Source organism: Lagenorhynchus albirostris, chromosome 18 (assembly GCF_949774975.1).
Source record: "Lagenorhynchus albirostris chromosome 18, mLagAlb1.1, whole genome shotgun sequence".
NCBI classification, from domain to species: Eukaryota; Metazoa; Chordata; class Mammalia; order Artiodactyla; family Delphinidae; genus Lagenorhynchus; species Lagenorhynchus albirostris.
In genome coordinates this window covers 66,731,689-66,753,531 of record NC_083112.1, presented here as the reverse complement: position 1 = coordinate 66,753,531, position 21,843 = coordinate 66,731,689, and the positions used below count along the sequence as shown (strand labels likewise).

Sequence of the window (21,843 nt, the reverse complement as noted above, 5' to 3'; positions counted from 1 at the left end):
CTTAATGATGATGTCCTACCTGTGAAGACTCCCACTATTTGTGTGAATGAGAACTTAAACAGGCATGAGGGAATATAGCCATTGGCCTGTTTCTACAAACTCCAGGAGATGAGTGGTTGTAGCCGTTGGATTTATTTATGAACTAAAAGGAGTAATTAATAGTGCCAGAGCCCAGATCCAGTACCTAGGGGAACTTGGACTTAGAAAAACAGACCACCAATGAACATGCCTTTGATTTGATAGCTTCTATAACCTCCAAGGTTGCTGCAATTCTTAGCTATACTCACAGGCATAAAATAATACTATTAGTGACAGAGGTCTGGGGCCAGATCCTGACTGCCCGTCTGGTATATTTCCCTTGTGCCACTGATTTTTTAATCCAAAGAAAAACACTAGTATTTCAGAGGGTCAAAAAATAGTACTAACAATGTTCTTTGATCCCATTCTACTAATGAATGGTATGTTAATTATACCTCAGTAAAGCTAGTGAGTGAATGGATGAATGAATGAGTGGGGTGGGAGACAGAACAGAACCTTCCTTGAACATCACATTCTATAATGATCTGTTGAACTGAGTTCCATAAAGAATAACTCCAAATTAGATGTGCTTATACGGCACTCTTAACTGTGATACGGCGGCTTCTTAACCTGATTTATAAAGACAGTATTATTATAACCTATACACCTGGAAGCTGTGCACAGGAAGCACTGTGTTACGTGAAGGGAAGGAAATAAGGCCTACCTGTCCCATTTCTTACCTTTCAATCAGGTCGCAAAGATAATTGAAAGTCTGAACAGCTTCTTCTTTATCCTCATGTAGTGGAAGCCAAGACAGCCAATGTGGGAGGACTTCTTCAACGTTCACACAATCAGGCTTGAACTTCATAATTTTCCCTACTGCCGAGATGCAGTTCTCTGTAGCATTGATATTTTCTTTGGTCTTAGAATCAGCAGACTGAATAACTCTTACCAGCAGTGGAAGTGCTTCTAAAATAAGCATTTGAAAAAAAGTCATTTAAAGTCTCACATTTTCATGCAAATGCCCATAAATATTTCTTATCTCTGGTCCAGGTATGAATTATAGTGAGACAATGTTCAAGTGCAAGAAATGTTTGTTTTTGTGACTACAGAACCAGACACGGGGAAAGGGGGGTTGCCCTGGCGTGCTGAGGAGCACCTGCACCCCACTAATCTGTAGGCCCAGGAGGTTAGCAGCCTCCGGATTCACACTCCTGATCACCTCGGTGGACCGTAGCTTCTGAAAGCCGCCCAGCTATACTCCCGTGCTGAACTTACAGGGACGCCAACATGTTTTAAAAGTATGCCCTCCAAGCCCCAAGTGGACTGTACCCTGGGACTGAGGTGAGGAGGCTGTGGCCCCACTCAGATTTCACTTCCATTTCTACGAGCATGAGGGCGGTAAACTCCTAAGTGCTACAGTAAGGTGTTTGAAAAAGGAAAAGAGAATGAAGCAGTGTATGTTTGCCGGGGCGGGCGGTGTGCGGGGGTGGGGGGAAGCAAGGCAGGGATAACAGGGATGCCTGGGATGAGATGCACATAACGTAACGAACAAAAGTACCTGTACAAAAAGGACGATAGTTGTCTCCGCCGTACTGTGCCATGACTCCCAGGCCATACGCAGCTGCTTGCCTGACTTCTGGGCTGCTGTCACATGTGTATTGGAGCATTGGCCTTATGAAATATTCTGCATATTTAAATGAGGCTGGACTACAGTGTTCTATGACATCATCAAAGATGCACAAGCCCCACTGTCTATCTGGCCACGGTCTATGTAGACACTACAAAAGAGATACTCCTTTAAGCTTTGACTATTCAGATGAATGTGGTGCTGGAGTTTTTACGGCCAGCCACTTTGACAGACATTACTGTGGCAAATGTTGTCTGACATATTGTTTCAACAAACCAGAAGTCACTGTGTATTAGTTAATAAAAGACATGAACTAATGGAACAACAACAAAAAGAGATCGTAAAGAAACACTTATTCACTATAGGCTGTCATCTTACATGGATATTCCTGATATAGGTAATGAAAAAGAACACAGTAACAATCAGTTCTTGTGAATAACAACCCTCAAAGTACTACATAGATTTAATAAAGTATAGGTTTAAAAGACTTGGGTGATTTGTTATAGAATTCCACAGTCTGACATTACCAAGTACCAGGAAGAACTGACAGCAGCAGCTATGTATATACATTTAATTTACAAAAAAGATAATGGCAATGCTATATTTAAAAAACACAACAATGGTAAAAGCTGCAAAGATTTAACTTTATAGTACTGATTCAACAGGATGTCATATGGGCCTAAATCATTTAAAAAAAGACACTGCAGTACTAAATATCATAAAACACAAAATTGAAATCCAAAAAACCCCATAAATATCTGATGACTGCTTATAATTTATAATACATTTTTAAAATTGAATATATAAGGCTATCATCCAGAATCTGATGGCTGGTGGTACATAGTAGGGATCAAAACGGAATTTTCTAGTGTCTACTGAAAAACAAAAACCTGCAACCATTTTTTTTTCCATTTGTTAATTCAGCAGGGTATAGATAATCTGAAATAAAAAAAATCAGTTCTATGCCTTCAGACTGTATTATAAATTAGTTGAACTATGGAAAACCTAATTAGTAAACTTCAAGCATATACTGAAGGAGAAAATATCCAGGGCAATGCAATAAACTTGGTAAATTAAAGAGGTACAGTGGAAACCATGATTTCTATGATCCATTCTGACTTGAAAGTGTAAGTTTTCAAATGCTGTAAGGAAAGATTTCCAGGTCAACTATCTAAAATAATTGTCAAAAAGAGGTAACACTTACAATTAGGTTGACAATTAACGGAAGCAGCTGTTCAAACCACGGTAACACTTTTTCCTTGTAGCTACTGAATATTGAGTGTAAAATGTCTGACACTTTGGTCAGAATATAAACATCATTATCATCCTAAAAAAAACAAACACATACATACCCATATGTATTTAAAAAGTATCCCTACTATTATTAATAGTAACATTTATTATACAAAACATAAGAGAAGTACAAAATTAAATTTCTCTTCACTTTCTTAAGGGCATAGCAAGAGTCCAGAAACTGAGGTCACCCCAGTGATGTCTCTTGTCTGGCTATGGAGAGAAAGGAAGGAGTGTGGTAAGTATTGCACTTATTGCAAATACTTTTCTTGGAATATATTCAAAATATACAGTTGAAAAATTAACCCAAATCTCAAAGATCTGAAACAAAAGTGATTTTACTTTACTATTTTTTTGTTTTCTGCAAGAATGTTTCTGGTTTGGGAGCAGGATGGTGGGGAGATGTGGGGTGAGTTATCTACATCCCTGGGAACAATGTGTGTGTCAGCGTGTGAGCACCCTGCAGAGGACTGGGATGGCCGGCACATGTCAGCACCGGCCCACCAGATGGCCACATGCCACGTGACAGACCCTAAACACACAGCTGAAATATGTTTGATGGCATCAAGTGGTTTGATGGTGAGAGAACTGACTAACAATGTGAAGAATTGTGTCAACCACTGCATGCATATTATTTATGGGGAAATTTGCACAATTCTGTGGTCCAGTGGAAAGACAGCTGGCGTTATACAAAGATCTGGCCTTAAGCATGAGACTGTCGACAGTGCGGCTGTAGGCAGTCATTCAACATCTGAGTTTGAGTTCACTCATCTTTAAATGGCGAAAGCACCACCAAATACACAAGATCGTAGTGAGAGCAGAAGAAAATACGAGGTGAGCTCCAAGGTGCTTTCATATGTGAGGCCATTGCAACAAAATACACACAAAGCATCCAAAACACAAATCAGCTAATTTCAAATGACTTATTCTCTAAATTAATCAATGAAATACATGTCAGATTTTTCTACTAAAGATTAATAAGAAGTACATCTTATGAGAAGTCAGATGAATCAGAAACTTAAGCATTATCCTCCAGATGCAAATGGTCGTGTAAATTAAGTTCTAAATGGAATAATTTACCTCATCTTGTAGTGATTCTTCCACCTGTTCATCATAGTCTTCATCTTGTCTTTTAACTAAAACACACCCAAATAAATGTCTTTAAATGGTCGCCAAAATGGTCAAGGATTACATTCAGAAATAAAAGCATGGAAAACTTACCTTGCCGCAATTCTTGATTTTTAAAATGTTCTTCAAGTTTAGCTTTCAATATACCTCCCAACTCTTCAAAGTGTTCATTATTAAGGCATCCATCTCCCATGACTTCAATGCACTAAAACGAGGTTGAGGAAAGAAAGCAACTCATAAGATTTAAGTGTTTTTGGAGTCAAAAGTTAAACTCCATTAAGAATCAGAGGGAGGGACTTCCCTGGTGGCACAGTGGTTAAGAATCCACCTGCCAATACAGGTGACCGGGTTCGAGCCCTGGTCCGGGAAGATCCCACAAGCCGCGGAGCAACTAAGCCCGTGCGCCACAACTACTGAGCCTGCGCTCTAGAACCCGCGAGCCACAGCTACTGAAGCCCGTGCACCTAGAGCACGTGCTCCACAACAAGAGAAGCCACTGCAATGAGAAGCAGCAACAATGACCCAACGCAGCCCCCCAAAATACAAAAAATCAGATGGAGGTGTGAGAAAAATTAACATAACTCAGTACCCTGGAAGATTAATGATTAAATGAGTAAATCCACTTGGTTTGTATTTGCTACGATGCCAGTATTTTAAAGAGAAGAATTTAAAAAATATTTTTCCTTTAAACATGTCCTGAGCACGTCTTAAGTGCCAGGAATTACGGTGGATGCTGCGGATTCAAAGATGGAAAGGACCAGCTTCTAAGGAGCTCAGTTACTACATGCATACTCTGTACAAAGATGGCGCTGGAGAAAGGCTATTATAGGTGGAGGGAATGATACAGGCAAAGACATGGAAGCATGCGGTCTTTGGAAAAATAAAAGAAAATCTGAACTTCAGGAGCGTAAATGGGGACAAATAAAGAATTTTTAAACCAAACTGTGGAGCAAGCTATGGAGCTGTGAGCAATGGAGATGACCAAGAATATGGGAAGGGGAGTGACTCAAAGAGCAAGTCAATGCTTGAGGAAAGGCGAATGAACTATGAGCAAAAGAAGGAATGGCTTCTGGAATAGACCAAGTGAGGCTCTTTCAACAGCAAAAAGAAGAGATACGGCAAAAAACAGAAGGGAATTTAGGGGAGAGAGAACAGGACAGAAACTAGACATGACTTGGATGATGACAGCCAAGTTTCTGTAGTTGGATTACCAGGTAATGATGATGGAAACTAATGAAGACCAGAATACAAGAAGAGCTACTCTTGAAAAGAAAGAAAAACAAAAAGAGTGAAAGCACCAAAATATTAAACATTTTGACAGAAAAAGAAAAATTTCTGTTACAGCATAAAAATAAATCCCATTTATTTAGCAAGACTAATAAATGGACACACAGTCTTATACATATTTTTGAAGAGAAAAATATTTACCTTTGCAAAAGAGTGCATTATTTCTGAGAGGACATCTGAATCTGGTTCTGTGCCAATGGCCTTGATTAGAGCATCACACATAAAATGCCACATCTGTGTGAGATACTCAGGACCACGAACTCTTGCACATTCCAGGAGAAGAGGCATGGATTCTGCTGCTGCCACTCGAACACGTTTTATTGTTAAGGAAATGTACTCACTATCCTCAGATTACATTTAGTGTAATCACTATCCTCAAGATTGTGGAGTGCTAGGCAACTTCTGTTTATCTAAGACTGCTCTCCAAGAGCTTGTGTTAAACATAACCTGCGTATAAAAACAGAAGTCTCCCTGTCCCCAAGACATACCTCCTGTCTTTTCTGTCACCTACAATATAACAGGAATGAAGGCTCAAATGTAACCCCTAAACATAAAAATGACTGAGGAAGGACCTGGGACCTCTCACAGTATGTCTCAGAATGTACCTATCCCCAAATTTGAGGTAATGCAATGCTTCTAACAAATGCAACCGAAGCAATGACTTTACTAAAGAAAACTACTGAGGATCTGTTCCTGAATCAGCCTCTTCAGTTTTCGATAAAGATGAGTTGCCTCTCCCTATCTAACATCATTTCTAAAATAAGGTCTTGAGACTTCTTCTTAAAAATAATTCTGGTCTGTCTTCAGGCATTATGGGAAGTCTGCTGGGCAGAAGTCATCTTCTGTAAAGGATGCCGCTGCAGGATACTGCATGAAGAACTACAACAAAGTGGCTCTGGAGCCAGGCAGTTTTGGGTCCAGGCTCTACCATTCCATTGGGCTGTCATTTTTTTTTAACTCATTTACGAAAGTGTGTGTATGCGCACACGAAATGGCATAAAAACCTACCTATACATATTAATTACAACTACCATTATATTGAGGAGGAAAACTGTTTCACACAGATTTACCAAGAGACATTTCTCTCCAGAGGTATTATCCACATTTGAAATGAGCTATATAGAAAGTTAAGTACTATAAGTTGGTCTCTAACTTGTTAAAAGGTCTTGCTTAACATCACCAAAAGATATTTGGGAAAAGCAGCAATTATACACAACCATAAACATTTGCTAATAAAATAACAATCCTTAAAGCTCTTCAGTGCTCCACAGAGAACTGTCAACTAGAGGATAGTTGACATTTTCTTTTTCATGTTTTCGGCACAAATGAAACAAAGGCACTTGCAAAGAACCAAGTTTATAACCTGCAACCACTGTCAGTGCAAACAGAATACTGGTGATGTACGCTTACTTCGGTTAGCACAAAGTCTAATACTTCAACAGCCTACAATTTAAGTAAATCTAGAAATGTTTTCTGTTCAAAAATTACAGGATATCATCATGGAAATAAAATTTCAGTAGAGGGACCATGAGTTTCACAACCTGTTCCGTGTACTCCACAAAGCCTTCTTTTAATTCCTTAGCATAGCAAACCTGAAACCAAAGTATTTGAAGAGAAAACAAGACCCATGTTAAATTTGATGTATTAATATTTATTAACAAACTGCAAAACCATGAGGACCACAGAATGTTATATCCTAACTAGAGCTAACTACATTTAGAGCTGTCTGCAGGACTGTGAAATTAGTCTTTTAACTAAAGGGAATTGTAAAATGGGAAAGGACCATGAAACGACTGTAGTATATATTGTCATTCGAAGGGGGGAATACTTCATATTCTTATTTTGTAGGGGGGAGAATTTAGCAAAAGTTTCAGCACTCTGAAAATACTTCAAACAAAAGATGCCACTTAATTAAGGCAACCTAAAATTTAAAAAAAAACCAAAAAACCTGAAAATGTAATCACAGCACATCACTTCTATAAATCTGCAGCAAACAGGCTTATGCTATTCTGAATTTTAAAAAAATCATTTCAACAGATGAAACAAAAAATTGTTGTCTTAATATAATTGTTTCTTTATTCTCTTTCACTACATGAAAAGAGTTGGTAATTTTGTAGAAGATGTTACATTTATATTTGTTCTCAAGTTGAGCGATACTACAGAAAATCCAAATTGTTTATAAATTATAGGTAATTAAGTACTGGTAAGAATAAGTTCAAGAAATATATGTTTAAATGAATTAGGAAACACAATACTAATACAAAATAAAATTTAAGCCATTAACTTTTATTTAGGCTTACTTAACTGCTAGATTTGTAATATACCATAATCTCTTTTTAAAATACTTTTTTATTGAAGTTTAGTTGATTTACAATGTTGTTACCAAAATCTCTTAATTCTATTTGTAAAAAAACAAAAACAAAAAACTCTCACTGTCTACAACACATGCTCATGAAGGTTTAAAAAAGGAAACTCAAAGAGAATATACATAGACCCCATAATACCACAAGAAATAATCACCGTAAACATTTTGATTTTCCTACCATGTCTATTTTTTTTAAACACAATGAAATCATACCAACTTTATCTTTAATACTGTGAGCAGATTTCTTGTTCATTCAAAAATATTCCTTAGCCACTTACTATACACTAAACACAAAACAGGCAAAAATCCTTCCCCCTCAGGTAGCTTTGTAATGGCTATGTAATACTCCAGGGCATGGTAATTACTGATCATCTTCCTAACAATAGTTATTTGGGCTATTCATTTTTGTTGTTGTTGTTATTAAAAACAGCACTGGTAATGAAAGGTTTTATCCACATTTCTTTAGGATGGAAATCCGTAAGTGGAAATGTTGGGTCTAAAGGTTTCTATATTTATTAAAGAATACATTCCTGGCCCTTCAAAATAAGTTCTTCAGCATCCGTGAAAAGCACTCCTATGATATATATATATGTAATATACATAAGTATATATATAATGAATTATATACATATACATTATATGTATTCATTATGAGAAGTTGTAAAACAAAGTTCAGTAAACATAATTACCAGCATCTGACAAGCAGTTGACTTTTCTTCCAGTCCTGCAGTTTTAATACCAAAACTTTGCTGATCTCCAAGGTTCACAAATTCCCAACCATCATCATCACTCATGTTCTCCATGTCTTGGGCTATTAACGAAGAAGCAAGAAAATTCATGTTAAAAATGGTAACAAAGAGAAATTCTACAACTGCCATGTCCGCATGCAGACACCTACTATCTAAAAGGGCCACTTCAGGCTTAATCGAAGCCGTCTTCAGTAGCGGTCCCATGACCACTGGAAGGTACTGCTGAAATTCCTTCCCAAGGATTTTGCACATTCTGGCCCATGCTGAGATCATGTAAGAGATCTGGGGAGAAAAATTTAAAATTAAATTAAAAGTGATTTTTAATAAAAAGTGGATAAATAAGACATAAAGAAAGCCCCTTCCCTGTTTCATGGAAATGATGTTTTTACATTCATGGCTCTTTAAGCAATAAGTGCATTTTCTAAGGTCACATACTTAAAATGTTCAGAAACCATGGAAAATCACTGTGAACTTCTACACTAGGATACAAGACAACAGCTTATTTGTTCCTACTTTCAAGAAACTATATATTTCAAAATATATAGTTTTCTCTAACAGCATCTGAATCATTTAACAAAGCCCACTTAAACATATCAACCCCTAAGCACTAATTTTCTTGAAGGCAGGAACTTACCTTACTTTGTCTACTGACTAAAGTTCCATTCATTAAACACTAAATACCCCTTTCTCCTAGCTGTTGAAGTTTTCTGTGTAAGGGGTTGTCCACATTTAAGACACCTCTTCTACTACTACTGTGTTTACAAAGACTTAATCTACCTACAGAGAATCTGGTTCCAATTCATCCCCATGGCCCCAAAAGTGATTTTTACCCTCCAGCAACCATCTATATATTTGTCTATTTCACATGCCTGCATGTGCAAACGCACTCCCCACTCCTAATTTAAAAAACAAAACAAATTTTTAAGTGTTTGGAAAAAGCATTTTTAAATATGGAAAACAACTGCAGAGTGGCTGTGTAAAGTTAAAATTTAAGCCAACAATTACTGATTGAATGCTCATGGTGCAGTAGGCACTGTGACTATCATGAAGATTGTGACAGACATTCACGATGTTCTTACTACAGGGTCCTCAGTACCCACCACTGAGACTGGTACCAGCCGTGAACTACGCGCAGAAGTTAGCCAGGCTGAGTGGGGAGGGTTCTTTCTAAGCTCAACGAGGGCTTGTTCACAGGCAGAGAAAAGAGCATGACATGCTCTAAAACTGCTGGGTTTCTGTATTTCTTTTGCTTTTGACAGGGGAGGGAAGTCATCTGGCATGCAAAGGGCCAGGAGACATCCACATGGTGATGTCTAGTGAGGGGCTGGACAAATGAACCCTGAATTCGGCAACAGACCTGAAGCCACAACCGTATGAAGGAAAACCGGAGCTGTGCCTATGGATGACGCTGCTCAAGGAGAGTGAAGAGGTAAGAGAGCCTGGCATGACAGAACCCCAACGGAACCAAAAACTAGTCAGAAGAGGAGCAGCCTGGAATGGACCGAGGGAAAAATGGTGTGCCAAGTAGAAGGAAAATCAGTGAAGAATGTCTCTGAAACCACGGGTTGATATTATCACAAGAAACCTATTACTCGATTTCTTTTTTAAATATATTTAACCCTGAGCTATCGACCAAAAGGATGCAAGCGCATGTGAGGGCTGCTTTACCTGAGGGTCATCATCTTCCATATCACTGAAGTCTGTCTGCGTCTTCAATAATAGCTGCATCACATCTGATGCGTCTTGCATGAACTGGAAGGAAATATTTGGGGAAAAAAGACACTAATATTACTCATGTATATCACATCAGAAAGGCACTACTGCCACCCAATTTTTGTTTCTTATGTAATAATAAAACTTTCCCCCCAAATCTATTACATTTCCCACACGGGTTATAACCCCTCAGATAAAAGTATTATATTGAAAATTTTTCATCTATATTGCAATGGACTTAGTGCTTTTTCTAGAAAAATACGTTTTCCAGTGAAGGTCAAAATGAATTGCAGTATAAAGATAGTTCTAGTGACATCAAGTTTTGGTCCATGGCTTATGTATTTCCAGCAGTAAAAAGATAATCCAAATCCAGAAAGACAATTTTGGGTTGCTCCACAGAACTATATGATTTTCATTTAACTCTCTGCGAAGTTCTGGCAATCTCCATTGTATAAACTGTTTCAAAAATAGTTTGAAAGCCAAAATGCAGAGAACAGAACATAAAAATGTTTTATTGGTTAGTTTCTCAGCGTCTCCCAGAAAACAGTTTATAAGATAATAATGCTGGTTTTGGAGGAAATCAGAGAGAAAGGTTCTATATTGAAAGCTCTGAGAATCAGAACATGAGGGGCTGATGACAGAGGAGCTTCTTCTGAATTAGCTTTGACAGGTCTGAGATGTTAGCTAGGAAGAAAAACACACTGGCCCACCGTCCTTGCTAATTATTTTCTGAAGAACTACATGCATATAAATTTCTCTTGGGACACTCAATGCTTTTTGGATTAACAGAAAAGCAACTGGAATGTTCCCAAGCACATGTTCAAGTGGGCGAAACTAAACATATGGGTCTTGAATTCCACAAGCCTCCATAGAGACAGACTGTACCCATAAGAGAAGGTTTCAAGAGCATAACTGAGTTAAGAAACCTTAATATTAGCGATGAAAAAATGAAGGAAACAATTTATTTATATATAAAATTAAAGTAATATGAGAGTAAGATGATGGGAAAAAACAAGTATCCAGAAAACCATTTATCAGAAGGAAAAAACCCTCTGGTACCCTCAGTGCCTCCGTAGCCAAATTCAAACAAAAAATTCGACGTACTACAAATCACGTACTTTTTCCTTCCCAACAGCCAGACCAATGAGGCTGATGCATTCAATAGTTTTTCCTCTGAGAAGTCTGAGCTCCTTTTGAACTGCATTCTCAACAATGTGCTTCAGTGATGGCATAAATAAGTCATAGTAGGGGACAAATTTTTCTTCTGCAGTATCTGCAACTGATGCGATAGACGTCACAACTTGTTCCAAAACTAACTTGGTGCCTTTCTGAATCAACTAGAAGGAAGACACACAACAACCACACAAATGAGAACATGGAAGAAACACTCCCTGAAAGTTCCCGAGGGCTTTTCTGAAACCGCAAGCTGAGCCCACCCTCCGGCAGCCACACTGGAGACTGTAGGTCTTAAAGCAAATGTAAGAACGGCGCTGAACTATTTGTATTTATGTGTGATGTTCTCTCCTTAACACAGTGCTCCTGGACTACTCCAGATGTTCCTCACGCCGCTCGTCAACCACAGCCGCTCTCGGCAGAGCTCTTTCTCCTTGTACCACAAGCCCCAACACACCTTTATAAGGTCAGCTTACTCCCTTCTTCTGCATCTCAGCATCTGCTCTGTTTCATGTCATGACTGGCCTCTGATCTCCCTGGAATGTCCTTCTTCCTCGGCTACTCTCTCTTTGCATTGCTCTTGCTCACATACTTTAACCTCCTCCCCAGCCCATCTTAGCAACTCCTTCCTTCAATCTGTATCTCACATATTGGACCCATGAGGGGAGGGAGGATTATACAGAGGCACCCTTCACACTTCAGCCCTTTACCCAAATCTACTAGTAATGTCACATCTGATCCATCAATTCCTGATTTAACTAACCTAACCGATCTGCCTTCAACTTGTCTATCTCTGTGTGTTTTCAGATACACGCATGTTCCTGTATCATGTTCTTAGTTTGCTGTCATTGGACACTGAGCACGCATCCTTTGCTTTAAAGCCCCTTCTGAGACATTATTTCCTCTCTTCCTCCCTGTTCTCCTTTAGACCAGTGCTAGGCACAGTGTGGTTTACCAACTGTTACCAGTTCATCATGAACTAAAGTATAGAAACTGAGTATTAATATAGCGATTTGACAGTAACTTTATGTCTGCTGAATATAATAGTTAAATGGCTTTTATTTTGCATGTCCTTTTTATTCATTTCACTTTAGAGTAGAAATTTATTTTCATTATATTTGACAACAAACTGGGCTTCAATCTTTGCCTTTCTTACCTGAATCTTCTCTCTCTCATGATGCTACACTGACAACATTCACTTGTTTTTAGGTTGCCTCTTACTTAAACTGAAACTATAAACTGTCTTCTATTTGGATGGCCAGGTCTTATTTTAAGAATTCAACGTATTTAAAACAAAAAGGATATTCTTTTTTACATATTCTCTGCTTCTCTCACCCAGGTTAGGAGAGTGGTCAACATTTTTTGCTTCTTTCTCTTTCATCTTTTAAAATTCAAAGTGGCAGAGAGAAACAGCTAATGCTTCCTGAGAAGCATCTTTCAGAATCACTTTTCCTTCCAATTTCCACTATTACCATCCAAACTCGCTGAACAATAATCGTATGATGGTCTTGCCTTAAATCTTCCCCATTTATGTTTATGCCTCATGTTGCTACTGTGCTAATTTCCTACGATCACGTTTTCATGGTTTCTTGCAGCAATTAATTTATGTAATTCCAAATTTACATAAATAATTTACAGAGTTCAAAAATAACTCTGGCTTGTTTTCCAGGCAATTCACATGTTGCTTTTACCTACCCTTTAGTCCATATCTTTCCCAAGTCTAATACTGAGCAGCCCATTCTCTGGTCAAGCCTGAATTATACTAAGAACAGCCTGGAATGTCTTCCTAACTTTCTATTCTTTATGGCCATTCTGAAAAGTCCTTCTTTCTCCAGGTCTTACCTATCAAATTAAATTAATCTTTATAAATAGGGAGCTTAAAGATCTCGAAACTTACCTCTTGAAGTTTAAGGACCATGATGGAATGCAGATGTTTCACCAAATTATCTAAATATGGAATAAGTAGTGACTTGGGACAGTCTTCGGTGAAGTTAATGAGAGCGGCAGCGGCATGGGCCTGTACACGCTGATTGCCCTGGTCTTCCATGGTCTGCAGCAGAGCTGCAATCACCTGTGAAATGAAGTCACACACACAGACATTTTCAAATGCCATCCCTCTTCTTAGAGTTTGAGTGTCTGCAGACTCATTACTTACCTTCTCATGGAATTTCTTTTGGAAACCAGGTGCAAAATCCGTAGCCATCTGTCCCACGGCATTACAGGCTGCATACCTCACTCTGGGATGCTGGAATAGGTGCCTTTGTATTAGTAAAGGCAATAGGGTCCCATGTGAAACTAAGGCAATAATTATGAATCAAATATTTACTGGTACTTACAGGATCTTGAAGAAAAAGCAAAACAAAATTTACTATCTCATTTAGAATTCCTTCCATTTGCTGGTGGCATCCTTCCCCAATGGCAGATAAGGCCATTAATCCTGCATGCCGATACTTCCAGTCAGCTACAGAACAGAATTACACAGGAAGGAACAGCAATTAGACACTACAAACATGTCATTCTGGTAGTCAGAAGTATAAGGAAGTTCTCCTTATTTGGAAAAGAGTAACAAAATACTTTTATAAATGTTTATTAACCAGAAAAATAGAAAAAGTGCCTGACTGGATTACTTCATTGTCACAGTGGTTATGTCACACAAGCATTTCTACTCTGAAAGTTAAAAGGCAATATGGTGGGTAGAGGGAGGGGTAAATTGGGAGATTGGGATTGACACTACTATATATGAAATAGATAACCAATGAGAACTTACTGTATATGTATAGCACAGGGAACTCTGCTCAACACTCTGTAATGACCTATATGGCAAAAGAATCTAAGAAAAAGTAGATATATGTATATGTATAACTGATTCACTTTGCTGTACACCTGGAACTAACACAACATTGTAAATCAACTATACTCCAATAAAAAAATAATGCTCTCACCAAATTATAAAGGGGAGCAAATGTTCAGATGAAAAGAACAAAAACAAAAAACCCAAAACAAAAGCACCCTGGGATCCTCAGTGTAAGAGGATCCTGAGAATGAAAGTTTGAGAACTGCTGGTATAAGGTTAACTAAGTTGCAGAAAAATCCTAAATTGGACATTAGACTTAATTTTTCCCTTTCCTTTGGGGAGCCCAAAACCCATGTAAAGATGAAGTCTGTTGTAACTCATTCCTCTGAAAAACTGCTAATTTTTTCTGTTAAACATTAAAACTTTATTATTATTATTTATGATAACATTATTATATATATGCTTTAACTGTATTTCAATTACTCAATATACCATTAAGCCAAATTTCTCAACTGAGGAATAATAATCCTAAGAAACCAATATCTGATACTAATCCTTGCATACTGGACACATTATTTTAAAGAGGAGTAAATAGACTTATTGCCATGATCATTTTGCAATGTATACAAATACTGAATCATTACGCTGCACATCTGAAACCAATATAATGTTACGTCAGTTATAACTCAGTTAAAAAACACACAAGGGACTTCCCTGGTGGTGCAGTGGTTAAGACTGCACGCTTCCAATGCAGGGGGTCTGGGTTTGATCCCTGGTCAGGGAACTAGATCTCATGTGCATACCGCAACTATAAGAGTTCGCATGCCACAAATAAGGAGCCTGCCAGCTGCGACTAAGGAGCCAGCAAGCCACAACTAAGACTCAGTGCAAACAAACAAATTAAATTAAATTTAAAAAACACACAAAAATAAATAGTAAAGAAATGTGCAGAGTTCCTAGAAGTATGTTCAGCAAATGTAATCGGATGGTACTGGGATTTGAAAATGGTTTTCCTCCTTTGAATTTTAAGATTAAAAAAAAAATTGGGGGCTTCCCTCGTGGCGTAGTGGTTAAGAATCCGCCTGCCAAGACCTAAATGTAAGGCCAGACACCATCAAACTCTTAGAAGAAAACACAGGCAGAACACTCTATGACATAAATCACAGCAAGATCCTTTTTGACCCACCTCCTACAGAAATGGAAATAAAAACAAAAATAAACAAATAGGACCTAATGAAACTTCAAAGCTTTTGCACAGCGAAGGAAACCATAAACAAGACGAAAAAACAACCCTCAGAATGGGAGAAAATATTTGCAAATGAAGCAACTGATAAAGGATTAATCTCCAAAACATACAAGCAACACATGCAGCTCAATATCAAAATAACAAACAACTCAATCAAAAAATGGGCAGAAGACCTAAATAGACATTTCTCCAAAGAAGACATACAGATTGCCAACAAACACATGAAAGAATGCTCAACATCACTAATCATTAGAGAAATGCAAATCAAAACTACAATGAGATATCATCTCACACCGGTCAGAATGGCCATTATCAAAAAACCTACAAACAATAAATGCTGGAGAGGGTGTGGAGAAAAGGGAACCCTCTTGCACTGTTGGTGGGAATGTCAATTGATACAGCCACTATGGAGAACAGTATGGAGGTTCCTTAAAAAACTAAAAATAGAACTACCATATGACCCAGCAATCCCACTACTGGGCATATACCCTGAGAAAACCATAATTCAAAAACAGTCATGTACCAAAATGTTCATTGCAGCTCTATTTACAATAGCCAGGACACGGAAGCAACCTAAGTGTCCATCAACAGATGAGTGGATAAAGATGTGGCACATATATTCAATGGAATATTACTCAGCCATAAAAAGGAACGAAACTGAGTTACTTGTAGTGAGGTGGATGGACCTAGAGACGGTCATAGAGAGTGAAGTAAGTCAGAAAGAGAAAAACAAATACCGTATGCTAACACATATATATGGAATCTAAAAAAAAAAAAGAAAATGGTCAGAAGAACCTAGGGGCAAGACGGGAATAAAGATGCAGACCTACTAGAGAATGGACTTGAGGATACGGGGAGGGGGAAGGGTAAGCTGGGACAAAGTGAGAGAGTGGCATGGACATATATACACTACCAAACATAAAATAGCTAGCTAGTGGGAAGCAGCCGCATAGCACAGGGAGATCAGCTCGGTGCTTTGTGACCAGAGGCGTGGGATAGGGAGGGTGGGAGGGAGGGAGATGCGAGAGGGAAGAGATATGGGGACATACGTATATGTATAACTGATTCACTTTGTTATAAAGCAGAAACTGACACACCACTGTAAAGCAATTATACTCTAATAAAGATATTAAAAAGAAAAAAAAAAAGAATCTGACTGCCAATGCAGGGGACACGGGTTCAAGGCCTGGTCCGGGAAGATTCCACATGTCATGGAGCAACTAAGCCCGTGCGCCATAACTACTGAGCCTGCGCTCTGGAGCCCGTGAGCCACAATACTGAGCCCGCGCACCTAGAGCCTGTGCTCTGCAACAAGAGAAGCCACCGCAATAAGAAGCCCACATACCGCAACGACGAGTAGCCCCCTCTCACCACAACTAGAGAAAGTCTGCGTGCAGCAACGAAGACCCAAATATAAATAAAATAAAGCCAAAAATAAATAAATAAAATAAATAAAAAATAAAAAAAATTGGTGTTTACTATTTAAAGAAAAAACAATAAAACGTTTTAAAAATAAAGTGGGGTATATAGTAAGTTACTGGAAAATATGCATCGTTTTAAAGCCCTTTTCACATGAAGTATTAAATACACCTTTGGATCCTAACTCCAAACGTGGGTGTAGGGCAAGCATCGCTTTCTTATTTTTTTTAATTTTTTAACAGACAAGGAAGGAAACAAAGGTCCAGACGTGCTCAAAGCCATACATTTAACAGTAACAAATCTTTATTGAGAGTTCATTGCCATACATGGGAAGGCTTCTGCAGCCAGCTAGTTATGCTGTAGCAGGAACTTAAATTCTTTAACTACAAATCACAAGCAGTTCCACAACATATTTGAAGAATGGCATTAAGCAGCGGTGAAACACTGATAGCTGGGTGACCGTGTGTAACCTTTCATGTCTCTGGGCTTTACTTTCTTCATCTTAAAAACGGAAAAGCTAGATTCTGTCTAGTAGCTTTAATAGGTTGAGCAACCTGTGATGTTGACTGTCTCTATCCGTTTGGGGAAAAAACCCTCAAAATTTAGGGAGTAAAAAAAGGAAAAACTATTATTCAAGACCCAGATGTAAAATCACATCATTAAAAAGGGATAACGGGGGCTTCCCTGGTGGCGCAGTGGTTGAGAGTCCGCCTGCTGATGCAGGGGACACGGGTTTGTGCCCCGGTCTGGGAAGATCCCACATGCCACGGAGAGGCTAGGCCCATGAGCCATGGCTGCTGAGCCTGCGTGTCCGGAGCCTGTGCTCCGCAATGGGAGAGGCCACAACAGTGAGAGGCCCGCGTACAGCAAAACAACAACAACAACAACAAAAAAAAGGATAACGGTTTTGGACCATGCCTTCTTAGGATAAATAAGAATCTTACAGGATAAGGAGGACCTAGGTAAAGGCTAAGGGCTGGAGTTCTCAAAAATTCACTTTCATGTGAAGCTGGTATTCTGTGATTCCATTTCACTACTTTAAGATCCCAAATCAATGGTTTGACCCTCAAGTCTGTCTCTTGTAATACATGCTACAGATACACATGTTCATACATGTAAGCCAAGATTTCTGTAGAAGAGTGTATGCAGTAGCATTATTTGTTATCAACAGAACTATTACAGTTTAATGGGGAATTGTGGAATGCTACGTGGCTGTTAAACCAAAGGGAAGCCATCGTGTGGTGATATGATACACTGGGGAGCGGAAGCATGGGATCTGTATGCTATATTCATGTTAAACACAACTATACATGTGCATAAATGAGGTCAGAGACTCAAGTCTCAGAGGACTGTTAACAGTGGCCACCCCGAATCTAAGTTAAGGGACTTTCAGTTGTATCTGAATTTTTAAAAAACATCAAGCACATTAACTTTGTAATTAAAAGGACAAAAACAACAACTTTTGTTACTGATACAAATTACAGGTACAAGGCTAACAAATGACCAAATATTTGCTAGGAATATAAAAGGAGAAATACAGAAGTAGCTTCTCCTCTAGAAGTAGGTATTTTTTTAAAAAATAGAAGATATTAGATGAAGGAAGACTGTGAATCAAATACATGCATACTTCATAAACATCCAAATAATGGTGTTTTATTTAAATTCAAATTTAGATATTTCTGGCTAGGGAGTAAATCTGTCAATTTTCCTTAGAATTTTTAATTTTTTCCCATATACTGTAGCCCATTCTGGGGAAGGAGAATTGAATAATATTTGCAGTATCGAGGAAAAAATATTCTTTACTGTAAGACTGAGTGGTTCTAAAGATGACTGAATAGGATTTTATCAATATGAGAATTAGGTTAAACATAGAATATAAAAAGGCAAAGACTGACTTTTAGACACAGTCTAAGCATTTGTTAGAGTTTACGATTTGGAAAGCCACACTCCACTATTCTAGCATTTGAAAGAGATAACAGCTTACGATTCTGAAGCATCTGCATAATATGTTCCTTGATCATCGGCAGGACGAGCTTTCCACCAAGTCCACAAGCCATTCGGTCTAAAGCACTCTCACCAGCAACTGCATTGCTACACACAAACAAAATGATATAATCGTGACATAAGCAAAATACACAAGAATAGGACACTGCACGGACATATTTCTAAACATGTTATTAAACTGAGACTGAAGAAGAATTAATTCAAGTGGTCTTTCTAATATATGTAGTGAAGCTGTGGGTTAAAAACCCCTAGAGTTTAAAAAAGAGGGGGGATAAAATTTTTATCATGCCTCATTGTGGTTTAAAAGTCTTATGTCTGGGGCTTCCCTGGTGGCGCAGTGGTTAAGAGTCCGCCTGCCGATGCAGGGGACACGGGTTCGTGCCCCGGTCTGGGAAGATCCCACATGCCGCAGAGCGGCTGGGCCCGTGAGCCATGGCCGCTGAGCCTGCACGTCTGGAATCTGTGCTCTGCAACGGGAGAGGCCACAACAGTGAGAGGCCCGCATACCGCAAAAAAAAAAAAAAAAGTCTTATGTCTGAATCTGACCTTTCAAGCCTTTTCCTACTCTCCCCCCACACACCACTCACTGGTTATAACTTAGCTTCTGACACTTTCAAGACTCAGGGGTAAGCAGAGTGTTTAGGAGAGCCTTGTGTATATCATTTCCTGGAAATATATTCTTCAAACTTATCAGTGGGGAGAACATAGAAAACTGAAAAAGGTACCGAGCCTGTATGTGATTTTTTCCTCACTGTGAGCTTATTCATCTTTAAGGGGTGCAATTTGCATTGCAAAAAACTATGCATTGGTGAAAGTAAATTCTAGTTTTTTTCCCTGAAAACTGAAGAAAAATTTGGGCATAAAAGCCTTCGCACATTAATTCTGTTTTAGAACTGCAAGATAAGCAGTGAGTTTGTCATGTGCCTAATCTTTAACTGTTCTGTGTGAAGGCAAGACCAGAATGATGAAACTATGACCTTCAGAACAGGTTCTTAGACTTAAACTGACCTTGAAAATATATTTACGCCTTATTTACTCACAGATAAAATCTTATTCACCCAGTCCAGAAAAAAAATAGCACCATATAAATGTTAAGTGCCTTTTACAGGGCAAATTAAGCCAGGGAGCAGCACATAACAGTAACTGAACCAGGGCAAGAAAACCTGATTGGAGCCCAGTCTTCTCTTCAGCCCTATTTGATGATTTCCAGTCAAGCATTATTTTCATACTTCTAAAGAGTATTTAGGCCAAAAGTCAGTCATTTTTAATAATAGGATTAAGTTTCAAAAAGACACCATATAGTCTGTAAATCGAATGTCTAATTCTATCTAATATCTGTTATAGTAGCTTACACCAACTACCAGTCTTCTGGGGAAATTATTTCAGTTCTTTTTAAGAAAAGGAGGTAAGGCAGTATGTATGATTCACTGGGAAGAGTGAGGGAAGTGGTATTAAGCCCAGTCTACTGAGTGGCTAGACAACCCTGGACAAATCACTGAATCCTCCCTCTCCATTTCTGCATCTATAATATGATACTATACCCTTTAGGACCACTGAAAGAATCAAATTAAAATAGCTGCTCTGACGTGCTATGTTTCATATATGTAAGGAGCCATTATCACTACTTCACAGTGAATATAAATTCTGATCGACTTTTCCACAGGAATCTGTATTCATGGGTACCTACTAAGTTAAAACAAGTAAAATAGTAATTTGAGTGTTACTGTCACCCAGTGTATGAATCTCACCATCACTGCCTCCTCTCTATCCTAAACATAAATTGCATTATTTGGGGAAAACACTATTCTAAGTTAACGCCTATGCATATAAAGGCATTTATCACAATAAAGCTTCTTTATATATATTTTAGAAGATATTATTAAAAAATTCTTGAAGAAAATTTAGAGTAAAACAGGGTAATAAAGATAGCTACTTTATTAAAGATAAGTATTTACAAAATTTGGTACAGAAAAACACACAACGGAGAAAGCCTAAACGTCCGATATTCCAAACTTAAAAGTTTAACTTCGGATTTACGGAATACAGTGTGGGGAAGAGATAGGCCTTGTAACCCTAAGCCCTCACTGCCACCCGACCTTGCTCTATCCGGTCAAGGAACCTTCACGGTTTCTAGTCTGTGTGACTACCTGTCAAAATCATCATCTTCTAGTTCGTCCGCATTTGCCCAGTCCTCATCCTCTTCAAGGTCCACCATCATGGCTAACATCTGAGGAACTAAAGAAAATAATTATTTCATACCCGAAGACTGTCTCTTTAATTTTGTCAATATCACCATGTACTAACAACTTTAAGAAGTAAAAAACAAAGGATTTGCTTTGCTTCTAAGAGTAAAACAAAAAAATTATTTGCCTGTTCTCCCCAAATCTGGTTTGTTACATTTTTACCTTTTTTATCACACTGGCTTTAGATCTTGTTCTTTTTAAGAAGTAACATTAAGGATAAAAGTCAGATATTCCAAATCCTGTTACGTCCTCTTCCTCCCTCACCAGAAGCAAGCACCATAATAAAATCAATGTTTCTCACTACCAAACTGTTTTTACACTTGAACTATATAGTTTCCTCTATGTATAACATATAGTACTATTCCAAGATTTTACTTTTATATAATAAATGGTATCACTATATATATCCTTTGGCAATTTGCTTTTTTCTCAGCACACATGGATTCCATTTGCATTACTTCATAGCATTTCATTATATAAACACACTATCCTGTTGGTGGACATTTCAGTTGTTCCTAATTTTTTTCCTATTACAAAATTTGCTTTGATGAGATTCTTATACATATCTCCTTGACAAGTGTGAGTTCAGGGCATGAAATTGTTACAAGTATCTTTAATATTACTAAAACCCACTGAACTGCTCTCCATAGTGGCAGCATAGACTTGATTCCTATGGGAAGGTCAAAGGAGGCCTGTCTGTATATTGTGCAAGGTGTGAAGCGCTCCTGTGAGTTCTCTCTGCTCCACACCCTTCATCGACACTTGATATTGTCAAACTTTC

The 21,843-nt window shown here is 38.3% G+C and overlaps 1 protein-coding gene across 2 annotated transcripts in view; it reads right to left on the bottom strand.

The window, feature by feature from the left end:
* Window positions 1-21,843, bottom strand: part of IPO5 (importin 5) — a 39,896-nt gene that overhangs the window by 1,428 nt on the left and 16,625 nt on the right. For both annotated transcript variants that reach the window (XM_060128972.1, XM_060128973.1), the window contains exons 9-24: window positions 20,967-21,054; window positions 18,800-18,906; window positions 13,693-13,817; window positions 13,512-13,601; window positions 13,254-13,427; window positions 11,302-11,520; window positions 10,139-10,222; window positions 8,620-8,752; window positions 8,411-8,532; window positions 6,852-6,948; window positions 5,498-5,670; window positions 4,163-4,274; window positions 4,022-4,077; window positions 2,853-2,975; window positions 1,580-1,799; window positions 759-987 (exon numbers count right to left, since the gene is read on the bottom strand). In XM_060128972.1, coding sequence (XP_059984955.1) covers window positions 759-987; window positions 1,580-1,799; window positions 2,853-2,975; window positions 4,022-4,077; window positions 4,163-4,274; window positions 5,498-5,670; window positions 6,852-6,948; window positions 8,411-8,532; window positions 8,620-8,752; window positions 10,139-10,222; window positions 11,302-11,520; window positions 13,254-13,427; window positions 13,512-13,601; window positions 13,693-13,817; window positions 18,800-18,906; window positions 20,967-21,054 — 2,152 coding nt within the window. The remainder of the gene's footprint in view (window positions 1-758; window positions 988-1,579; window positions 1,800-2,852; window positions 2,976-4,021; window positions 4,078-4,162; window positions 4,275-5,497; window positions 5,671-6,851; window positions 6,949-8,410; window positions 8,533-8,619; window positions 8,753-10,138; window positions 10,223-11,301; window positions 11,521-13,253; window positions 13,428-13,511; window positions 13,602-13,692; window positions 13,818-18,799; window positions 18,907-20,966; window positions 21,055-21,843) is intronic.